The sequence below is a fragment of the Felis catus genome, chromosome B1 (genome assembly GCF_018350175.1).
Source record: "Felis catus isolate Fca126 chromosome B1, F.catus_Fca126_mat1.0, whole genome shotgun sequence".
Classification (NCBI taxonomy): domain Eukaryota; kingdom Metazoa; phylum Chordata; class Mammalia; order Carnivora; family Felidae; genus Felis; species Felis catus.
Window position 1 is genome coordinate 49,778,861 of NC_058371.1, and position 11,945 is coordinate 49,790,805.

General features: G+C 40.3%; 1 protein-coding gene across 6 annotated transcripts in view; it reads right to left on the reverse strand.

Moving 5' to 3' along the window:
* Positions 1–11,676, reverse strand: part of FBXO16 (F-box protein 16) — a 55,306-nt gene extending 43,630 nt beyond the window's left edge. For all 6 annotated transcript variants that reach the window (XM_019828617.3, XM_019828618.3, XM_045055616.1 and 3 more), the window contains exons 1-2: positions 11,551–11,676; positions 6,768–6,902 (exon numbers count right to left, since the gene is read on the reverse strand). In XM_019828617.3, the coding sequence (XP_019684176.1) occupies positions 6,768–6,866 (99 nt within the window). In that variant the 5' untranslated portion in view covers positions 6,867–6,902; positions 11,551–11,676. The remainder of the gene's footprint in view (positions 1–6,767; positions 6,903–11,550) is intronic.
* Positions 11,677–11,945: the final 269 nt, after the last annotated feature.

The following is an 11,945-nucleotide window of genomic DNA, read 5'->3' on the forward strand; positions in this document are numbered from 1 at the left end:
AAGAAGAAAAAGAATGCCCTTCTCCCCTTCCCCCTGTTAACTGTCACCTGGGCTATTAGGACTCTCAAATAATGGCAACAGATAAACTCAGGATTTCTAGATGAAAACAGAAGAGAACCTATAGAATACAGAAGATTTAAAAATCTGGATTCAAATATTTCCTGGACTCTCGCCCTCTATCTAACCAAAGCCTGTCAATCATCTCTCGCCCAATCCAAGTCACCAGCACCAGCACTTCTCTGATATCTAGGGATCTGGCTCCTCTCAACTCATATTCCACTTACAGCCCACACTCCACTTGGGGTTTATAGGGTTTGCTATGGCTGTCTAGTTGCTTCCAGTCATTTTATGTTCCCATGTGGATTACAGATTTCTCTATAATCTGTATGGGTTGCATGGCAGGCCCTCAACGAGCATCTGCTGATTGAACAACAATAAAAAAGCTTCAAAAGTCATAGAATTTTAGAGCTAAAAGGAATCCCTAAGAGCTTTTCATTTCCTTATGTTAGAGAGGACAAGCAGAGGCCTGAAGGATTACATTTATAATTTTTTAAGAATCACTGGTTCCAGTCTGTCTGTTCAGCTCAACTCTGTACTGGGTTCCTCACTAAACCTTGGTCTCCCCTGTCCTGACTCCAAGCCCTATTTTCACAATGAACTGCTGCCCATACTTGGGCCTTACAGTGGGAATAAGAAAAGGTTAGATTCCAAGACCACAACCTCCTTTCAAAAGGAGGATGAGATGACCATCATGGTGCCCAATGACAATACGGGGCATTTGGAAACAAAGGGGCACTGATTTGAAGGGGAGAGAAGAGTCAGCAAGAAGGTAGGAGGAAAGGAATGGGGTGGGAGGTGGGGAGTGTCACTCAGGCTAAAACAATAGTCTTTAGAGGGCCAATGACCAAGTCTAAGCGGGTCCAAGCAAATCCAGTTCTTACCAAAGGCATCTAGACCCAAGTAGAAACTGATGGGAATGAGTGGGGAGAGGAAAACCACTAGACAAGCTCAGATATGGTTCTTGTTCTACCCTTGCAAGAAATATAATTTGGGACATGCTATTTGTCAGGTCCTCGGTCAGACTCAGAATCTTATAATCTCTGGTTTGGAGCAAGTCTTCATTCCTAAGATTTGCAATCAGGTTCATCGTCTTTTTAAAGAGCTGGAAAACAAAGTACTGACTCAAAATAGAAATATTAAAATGGATCTTCTTTCCTCGCAGAACACTGCAGTCTGTTTATATCACAGTTTACTCAGAGCCTGCTGTTAAGTCAAAATCCTATGGTTGTATTTTAGTCTGTTGACACTGAAGTTACATATTTCACCATGTGACATCATTACAGTGTAGGAGTAAGACATTTAGGGGCTCCTAAATTATGACTGATTGATGGCAACTAGGTGTTTTTCTCAGAACACCCTTTTAACATGTACTGTACTACATTTGTAAACTGTACTTGAAAAGAAATGTTGGTTACTTTCAATTAAAACGCTAGATGGTGGAGTGCCTGGGTAGCTCAGTCTGTTAAGCATCTGACTCTTGGTTTCAGCTTTGCCTCGTATTGGGCTCTGCACAGACAGTGCAGAACCTGTTTGGCATTCTCTCTCTCTTCTCTATCTCTGCCCCTCCCCTGGCTTGCTCTCTCTCTCTCTCTCTCTCTCTCTCAAAAATAAATTAAATGAACTTAAAAAAAAAGAAAATTAAAAAAAAACACTAGATGGCAAAGAAATGTGTATGTTTAAAACATTCTTCCTCTCAAAAATCATAATGCCTAAATTAATTTGAAATCTGTTACATTTGCCTATGCTGATCATGCTATTTTTTAGATACCCAAATTTGAATTCAATCTCTCTGCTTAAAGTCTGCTGTGAAGTTAAAATCCCGTGACCCAATGAGCACCAAGTGTTGTATGGAAGTGTTGAATCACTATATTGTACCCCTGAAACTAATATTACACTGTATGTTAACTAACCGGAATTTAAATAGAAACTTAAAAAAAAGTCTATGATCCTGTTTCAGTCTGAAATAGTTATGTCTTTTACATTTTACTACAGAATTGAAGAAAGACAAAATTAAAACAAAAACAGAAAACAGGACCTCAAAATTACAGTGGTCATTGATGACAAATGCCCTGTTTTAGAAGTGAAGAGGGGCACCTGGATGGCTCAGTGGGTTAAGCGTCTGATTTTTGGTTTTGGCTCAGGTCATGAACTCATGGTTTGTGAGATCAAGCCCGGTGCTGGGCTCTGCACTGACAGCATAGAGCCTGCTTGGGTTTCTCTCTCTCCCTTTCTCTCTCTGCCCCTCCCTTGCTCATGCTTTCTCCATCTCTCAAAATAAATAAACATTAAAAAAAAAAAAAAAGAAGAATTTCTTTCCTTGAAATTATTGTGTGGACACCTTCTGGCCAGCTGTATCCTTGGTATCTGTTTTTTAATACCTTTTGCACAGTTAGAATGTTAGATCTGGAAGCAACCTCCAAGGTAATCTGGTCGAACATACTCATTTTATTTTTTATTTTTTTTTGAACATACTCATTTTATAAAGGATGATGGTAAAACCCAGAGAAAGTAAGTGACTTATTCAAGTCATGCAGGAAATTATCGGTGATCTGAAACCAGAATTTCCAATTCACAGTTACTGTTCTTTATTTTTATTTACATAATTTTAAAATTGTTTTAAGATTTGTAATTTTATTGCACTATGGAAAGCAAAAAATGAAAGCTTTCATTTTACAGGACCACCTCCCCCAGTGCCATCCACCTCTTTGGGGGAAACGACTATTAATAGTTTGATATACCCATATACAAATTTTATGTGTGTGTCTATGCACATTTATATAAATAGATACATATGTGTATATACACATGCAAAGATTTAAAAAAATAATTTTACTCCAAACTAAAATCTAACTAAACCGAAAAGTAATTTGTGGTAAAAAATGAGAGCTCTAAAGAACAAAATAAATATTATCTCTAGAAATTATCATTTCTAGACAAAACCTTTTCAAAGACCAAGATAAGACAATGTAATGCTTGCTGTGATGTACTGCCCTGGGTTTATTCCACCTGCTGGGGAGTGCTGCTGGCTGTTAACCATGAGGTTGAGAGCTCTGCTTTGTCCAAGGTCAGGCTCTTCCACGGGGCAGCTAGCATCTACTGAATGGTCGGTGTAGAAGTGTATGTATGTGATTTCTACACCCAGTGTGGGACTCCAACTCATGACCCTAAGATCAAGGGTAGGATGCTCCACTGACTGAGCCAGCTAGGCACTCCAGTATGGAAGTATAAAGGCTGGTGGCTACGGTGCCAGGCCTCAAACTTGCGACCTTCTCTCCCTTCTCCTCTCTTTCCCCCCTCACCTACCTCTACTCCTTTCCCTTCCTTAGTGCTGATCCAGAAAGCCTTCCACAGTGGATGCTCTATATGCTATACCAGAGTCTGCTTCTCTAGTAAACCAACCTGCAACAGGCAATCAGGCAACTAAGACACTTTTTTTCTCCATAGCTGCTAAATCGATCAAGACTTCCAATTTTTCAAAGAAAATTTCTGAAAATAAAGGCATCCAACAAATATGTATTTCAATTCAAGTCACTTTTTCACATATGTGTAAAATCTTCACAATTCTATGTGGAAACAGATTTCAAATCTAAACATTGAACTTTTAGGGGGGAAAGCAGAGAAGCTGTGATATAAACTGTTGGAAAGTTATGAACATTTACAAACAGGTGCTCAATAAACAGTTGTTGAGCTGAATAAAAAATACTCCCAATAGACTTGTGTTCATGGCCAGATGAAGGCTGGATTTCTCTCTCTCATTCTCTGCCTTCCTTTTGTTTCTCCTGGTCCCTCCTTTTATTCTATGTCTCATTCTTCTTTCCTCACTTTTTAAAAAATCTTTTTCCTTTTCAGTCTCTCTCCCTTTTATTTCTCATTGTTCTGATTGCTGTGCTGGCTGCTTATCTGTCTCCCAAAGTCACTCAGGTTTCACACCAGAAGAGTAGAAACAGGAAAGTACTGAACAGGAGGGGTCAGGACTGAAGCTCTTGCTTTGCCAGAGTGATTAGCACATCAGTTAGGTTTAGAGGGCAAGGGTCAAATCCAGACTAAGAAAGGAGGGATTTAGGGACTAGAAGGCAAGAGAGTCAGTTGAAGGAGGTCCCAGGGAGGATGGCTGAATTCTGACTCCATCTTTTGTGCTTCAGGAATGTTATCAGACACTGGAAATACAGAGAGAAAAGACAGAATCTCAACTCAACACATTGCAGTTGAGTGGGAAAGTTGGTAAACAGTGATGAGAGCAAAGAAAAGCAAGCAGGAGAAGGCTTTCCAGAGAAAATCGTATTGGAGTTAGTGCTTAGAGGGGGCAACAATGGCTCATCTGGAGGCCACTTAGTTAGCCTGGACATAGGATGGGAGGAAGCAGTGGCAGGGGTAGGAACTGAGAGGTTGGTTGAGGTCAACTTAAGAAAGATCCTCAATGCTATGTGTAGGGGTTTGGAATTTACTCTTTGGAGCAGGGTGTGTTATCAGTTTTACATAATAGGATTAGCTTGGTATTTTACTTTAAAATTTTATTTATGTTTATTTTAATTTTTTTTAGTTTGATATTTTAGAAAAATCATCCTGGGACCAGTGCAGAAGACGGACTGGTAGGACTAGAGGGAGTGAAGCCAGTTAGGGGTTACAGCACTGCATCAGGCAAAGGGTGATGAGAGTGTAAACTGACAAGGTGAAGCTGGAGGCATATAGATGAATAATGGAGAGAGGCCTGGATGAAAAGGAAGTCTCCTAGAACTTGAAAATGAATTGGATATGGAAATGAGGGGGTGCTGGAAGACATACCTCCCTGGGCCTCCCTCTCATACTCCTAAATGTGTTGGAATACTGAGAGTCATTGCTCTTTCCTTGGGCCATTTCTCCAAGTTATGTTTGGAGCAAGGCAACTTTGAGTAATGAGGTACTGTCTCCTTTTGGGACCAAGAGCAGACTTGCTTACTGCTTACTACAAAAGCAATGGATTCCTTCCAAACTAGTACAGCCACTCTGGAAAACAGTATAGAGGTTCCTCAAAAAATGAAAAACAGAACTACCCTCTGACCTAGCAACTGCACTACTAGGTATTTATCCAAAGGATACAAAAATGCTGATTAAAAGGGGCACATGACCCCAATGTTTATAGCAGTGCTATCAATGATAGCCAAAGTATGGAAAGAGCCCAAATGTCCATTGACTGATAAATGAATAAAGAAGATGTGGTATATACATATACAACAGAATATTACTTGGTGATCAAAAAGAATGAAATCTTGCCATTTGCAACAATATAGATGGAATGAGAATGTATTATGCTAAGCGAGATAAGTCAGTCAGAGAAAGACAAATATCATATGATTTCACTCATATAAGGAACGTAAGAAACAAAACAGATGAACATAAGGGAAGGGAAGCAAAAATAAGACAAAAACAGGGAGACAACCCATAAGAGACTCTTAAATACAGAGAACAAACTAAGGGTTGCTGGTGGGGTGTTGGGTGGGGGGGATGGGCTAAATGGGTGATGGGCATTAAGGAGGGCACTTGGGATGAGCACTGGGTGTTATATGTAAGTGATGAATCACTAAATTCTATTCCTGAAATCATTATTACACTATATGTTAACTAACTTGGATCAAAAAAAAAGAAAGAAAGAAAAGCAGTGGGTTTACTGTTCCTCAGTAAGGGTTTGTGCTACAAATCCATGGTGTGTAGTATTTTTCTGGGCCTTCTATAGCATTCTTGTGGGACAAGGTGGGCAAGAAACAATGCAAACATGATGCTACAGCTGCTTGCTGCACTGTGAGTAACGAAGTTCTTTGTCTCTCCAAGAATCTTGTGTTTTACTATGAAACAGTAATGTCTTCTATGCCATCAATAACAGGCTAAGTTATGAGCTTGTAAATTGGAGAAAACCAACCCAGAGCTGGCAGGGAGAAGGATGATTTCTGGCTCGAGTGACTTGGTGTAAAGTGATGCCTTTTACCAGGAGGAGGAACTGGTGTGTAGGAGCAAGATAATGAAGTCAGTTTTATTGATGTTGATTGTATTTTACTGCCAACGAGGTGTGGTCCTTGGAATAGGTATTGATAATAGGAGCTCACAGGCCTGTTGGTAAATTCTGCCTCCAACTGAAGCAGGAATGGAAATCCCCAGAGGCTGGCCAATCTCACACCCCAGCATGATACTCAGCTTCCCATCTCTGCAGTCCTTTGGTGTATTCTACTCGTGCTTCCCCAGAATGCAGGTAAGAAAGAAACTTTTTAGGAGAAGCCTAGTAATGTGAGTCATCAGTTGAGATTTACTCATTTTATTTATTTGGTTAAATGTCCACCATTATCCAGTAACCGCAACTATAGCAAGAAAATCTTTTTGGGGAACTCCTCACAGAGTACCCTCTTCTCTCTCATTCCTGGCTATTCCAGCAGAGAACCAGTGATGGGAGAAAAAAGGCACTTGGGATGAGAGAGAGAGGAGCAGCGACAGTAGAAGAAAGAGCAAATCTAAGACATTTTCATCATGGGCAAAGATTCTGTCTACAACCAGCTTTGCCCATATAGCAAGAGCTCAATAAAAGCTTTTGGAAAAAATCCTACATCTGTCTTTTATTTTAACCCATTACACAATCCTAAACAATTCCTGTTCATATTTTGATAACTAACATTTTAATACTCCCCCCCCCCCCCCCAGCCTTAAGGCATGGATTCATTGATAAAATAGCTCTGGTCACTTACCCGGTCATTCAAAAGCTGATGGTTTAGGGGTGTCCAGGTACTCATCTTTGTCTGCATTTTGGGGCCATCTATGCTTTTTGGAGGTGCAAATGCCATCATGAAATAACTGAATACTTTCCATAAGAAAAACCATACCTATCAGAAGAAATGAATCATATAATCTTCAGAATATGAAAAATACTAATACCATACCATCTTTTAGTATGTTGAAAGAGGGAAATGGGGGGAAGAACATTTACTGGGATCATTTTACATGTCAAGCACTTTACATGCATGCTTAATTAAAGCTCACAACAATCTGGTGAGGTTGTAGATTTTAGCCCATTTTACACATGAAGAAAATGAGGCTCACCGAAGTTACACACCCTGCCAAAGTTTACAGAAGCAGGAACTGCTGGAACTAGAAATCAGATCAGGTCTGTTTAAAATCATTCCCAGGTAAAAATATACCCCATTTGCCAGAAAGAAGTATTTTAACTTATAAAACCATAGTGCAGTATAAAGCACTCCATCTTTGCCCCTGTGTCTTTCTTCCTCTCCTCCTTCTGATCTCTAAGTAACAAGGGTTCTAGCTTGACACCATATTTAAGAAGTAGAATGGTGTAAGGGCACCTAGGTGGTGCAGTCAGTTAAGTGACCGACTCTTGCTTTTGGCTCAGGTCATGATCCCAGGGTTGTGGGATCAAGCCCTGTGTCAGGTTCTGTGCTGAGTGTGGAGCCTGCTTGGGATTCTCTCTCATTCTCTCTCTCTGCCCCTCCCTGCTTATGTGCACTTTCTCTCCCTCTCTCTCTCAAAATAAATAAATTAAAAAAAAAAAGTAGAATGGTATAATGGACAAAGCCAAGCCTTTAGAGATGGACAGATTTGGGTTGGAAAATGTACTATTTTTAGATGCCCAGTATATGTCTGCCTTCATTTGATTAAAACCCTTTAGGGGTGCCTGGGTGGCTCGGTTGGTTGAGTGGCCGGCTTCGGCTCAGGTCATGATCTCACGGTTTGTGAGTTTGAGCCCCATGTCGGGCTCCATGCTGACAGCTCGGAGCCTGGAGCCTGTTTCGGATTCTGTGTCTCCCTCTCTCTCTGCTCCTCCCCTGCTCGTGCTCTGTCTCTCTCAAAAATAAATAAACATTAAAAAAATTAAAAAAGAAAACAAACCCTTTAATTTCCATGAAGAATTACTTTCTTCTCATTGTTTAGAGTCTGCTGGGTTGGTTCATCAAGGTGGCTTCCCCTTTCCCAGGCAAGATGGGGTCATAAGACCAAGCTAGGCCAGCTGGGCTGGACTGGTGCTAGCTCATCCTTACCTAACAACTGAAAGGTTGTTCACAATAGCACTGATGTTCTGTTAATTTGCTCCCACTGCCTCACCCCTCAGAAGCCCCCTGTCTTTTCTTGTCCATTTTGTGAGCCACCTGATATTCTTGCAATAAATTTCCTCTTTCACTTATTTGCTTCATTGAAAATATTACATTTGCTTACATTAAAAAATTACAAAACTTTTTACCTCATACAGGTTTGATCCTGGCTCTAAAACCTACTAGCTGTATAACTTTTTACAAGTTATTCGATCTATCTGAGCATGTCATAAAAAATGTTTATTTATTTATTTTGAGAGACAGACAGAGAAGGGTAGGGGCAGAGAGAGGGAGAGAGAGGATCCCAAGCAGGGTCTGCACTATCAGTGCAGAGCCCAACTTGGGGCGTGAACTCATGAACCATGAGATCATGACTTGAGCAGATATTAAGAGTTGGATGCTTAACTGCATGAGCCACACAGGGACCCCCAATCTATGTGAGCATTTAATCTATCTGCATCTACCATCAACCACTGTTTTGAAGATTAAACTGGTCCAGCAGAGTGTCTGACAGATGAGCGGTCTCAAGAAGTGGTAGCTTCCTTGCAACCTTTCTTAGAACTTCCTGTCATTTACAGAGTGTCTCGAAACCCATTAGAGAGCCATAGCAAAATATTTTAAGGTGGGAACCATTTGAAGCAGACTGATGGTAGTTTCAATATATATCCTCAGTGTTTCTGTTTGCTTCTGCCTTCCTTGTTCTTTAAAGATGGGTTGCATATTAAAAAGCAGTAGTGACCGAGGCAGCTAGGGCTTGCGTGCCTGATTTATGGGCTCCAAAAATTATTCTACGGTAGCAAAGGCTGGACAATTTGGACAATTAAAAAAAACCATTACTTTTAGGCTGATATGGGGCTCCCCCAAATGCTAGATCTGAAATCTTTGAGGTTTTCACTCGACAGGTAATATTCTCTCTTAGGGTTGAGTTATAGCTGAAGAGAAAGCCAATATTTTAAAACCACAAGGTTTTCATCATTACACAATTCCTTCTTGGCAGTAGCCTACTGCCACCATACCACTGATATAAAGAGGACCCAGATCAGCACTCACGTTCTTCCCTACCTCTAACAGCTAATTATCTGAGTCACACATGTTTAGCCAAATTGCAAAAGGTATAGGAAATTATTTCATTACAGTATTATTAATTGGCAGCTATAAAAGTACGTGAGTGGGCAAATTATAGATACAAAGCATGGTCTCGGAGCCTAGATCCGCCCAGTTAAAAATTACATATTTCTTTTTGTATTGTTCTTATTTATGTCTGACCTTTTTTCTCTTTAAACCAGTTGTTATTTTTAATCTTTTTTTTTTGAGGGCCATAAAGATATTTGAGAATATGATAACAGCTAGGAATCCTTTCTGTAGAAAAATGCACATGAATATAACATTTTGCTTACCCCAGGTGAAAAATTCCTGCGGTAAGCTGAGAACTTTCCAGTTTGTATAGGAAACAAGCTAGGTACAATTTCAGAATTAGGGCAAAGTAACTTCTCTTGGGCCTCCCTAAGGCCCTGCACTGGCTATTCTCTTTTTCCTGGTGCCTAACAGCTAGAAATTATTTAAATTAGCTTCTCTTCAATTAACTTGGCTTTAAGGAGATAGGTCTGGCCAGGAGAAACAGCCCTCTTGGTAATACAGTTCTGCTGAAGCATTCAAATGGGGTTGTCCTGCCCTTGCCTTCATCATTATCCTTTTGTGTTTTCCTCCTCCTTCCATTCCAGATGGGCAGTATACATATCTGCATGCACACACATGTTCATGGTATAAACACTCAGTACTATTACAAAGACAGACACTTGTATATAACATGCACAAGAAATAACTATCCCCACTCTTTCAGCAAGACAAAGCAAGTTGTCTTCCTCTCCTTACACATATAAAGCTTGCTGTTGTGTGTGTGTGTGTGTGTGTGTGTGTGTGTGTGTGACCTCTTTCCACCTTAATTGCTATCCTGGAATGTTGACCTTTAAGTTTTCTTTGAATAAAAAGGAAGATAGAGGGTCTTTGGCCCTAACCCCCAATGTATGGTATGGTTCTAGTTCCATGTCCAACAGCAAGGATGGGTCCTCTGGTAAAGTTACAGTGGTCACAAATCTCCAATCCCATTTTCTGAGCCATTCTTCACACTGTCACCATTATTCAATTATACTAAGGACCTATTAGCCCCGAGTTAGGGGGTACAAAGATAAGAGTCTCTGCTTTAATATACCATGCAATCTATTGTCAGAAAGGGTTGCTTTTTTGTTTTATTTTTTATAAATAAAAATTGTATGTAATTAAGATGTACAACTTAATGTTTTGGTGTATGTATATATTGTGAAATGATTACAAAGTATTATTCATCCATCATCTCCCATAGCTACCATTTGTGTGTGTGTGTGTGTGTGTGTGTGTGTGTGTGGTGAGAACACTTGAGATCTACTCAGTAGGTTTCAAGTATAAAACATTATTATTAATTATAGTCACCATGCTGGACATTAGATCTCCAGAACTTACTCATCTTATAACTGAAAGTTTGTACCCTTTGATCAATGTTTCCCCATTTTCCCCATCCCCCAGCCTCTGGTAACCACCATTCTACTAATGGAAGTATTTTTTGAAGGACCAGTTGATTGTGTCACTTTTCAGCTCAAAAACCTTCAGAGGCTCTCTGAGGGCTACAGCATAACCAGACTCCTTAGCATGGAAGTCTAGGTCCACTAAGAATTTACCTCAATTGACCTTTTCAGCCTCATCTCCCAGCCCCTCACACCATGCACTATCCACCCAGACACACTGAACTTTGGTACAAAACAACTAGTACAAAATTCTGAGGCTTCTTGGCCCATGTCATTTTCTTACATTGCTCACCTGAATCTGAATCCCAGTACTACATAATTGGTACTCAAATATTTGTTAAATCAACTGAATGAATACAATAGTGGGGAAGCAGTTTAAAGACGAAAACTAATAGGAATGTAGGATAAAACTCAGAACATTATGAGTTGAGCACTGGAATTATACTCAAGGTTATCGGATTTTTATTTGGAATACACAGAGAATAAGATTGAGTTTCTCTGCCAACACACAACTCATTGTGCACTCCAGTATCATCAGAGAAGAAGATATCAGATAGTATCAGGAAATTATCAGGCAACAAGGTATATAGTCAGATTTAAATACGAATTCATCTTTCATTCAACTGGGTAGAGACAAAGCAAAAACTATACTGCAATACAAAGAGCGAGTGTTCGCTAGGTATAGAAATAATTCATTGTTGTTGTTAATTTCGCAAGTACGAGGCATCTGGTACTTTAACTGCAGCTGAAACGGAGCGAAATGTAATCCCCAGGAACACTAACAAGGCTTGTGAGAGGCCCAGGAGGATCTTAGAATGGAGCTCTCAAAAAAGTCTCCATCTTTTTCATGCACTGCCCACTGCTCTCACCTCTTTAGCTCATCTCCTTCTTCAAGCCTCAAGCTCTGGTGTTGCCATGGCAGCTTTTCCTTTGACTCTGTCCAGCCCCCACCCTTCTTTCCAGTCAGTAGTCCAATCACCATCTATAAATCCTTTCGCTGGCATCCGGGGTCTCTTAGGCAACAATGTGTGGTCTCTTGATTGGCCAAGAGATTCAGAAGGGCTGGCTCCAAAATTGGGCACACGGATAAAATTAAAAAGCAAGAGCGCAAGAGGTTGGGAGGGGCTGCAATCTCCCAATATAATGCTGGGAGGAAAATGCATCTGATCCTGAATCAAACAGAATTGACAAGCACTCAAGACATATTTGTGTTCCAAATCAGGACAACCAACTGAGCATGCCCAATTATATTTCTCTGGTCATT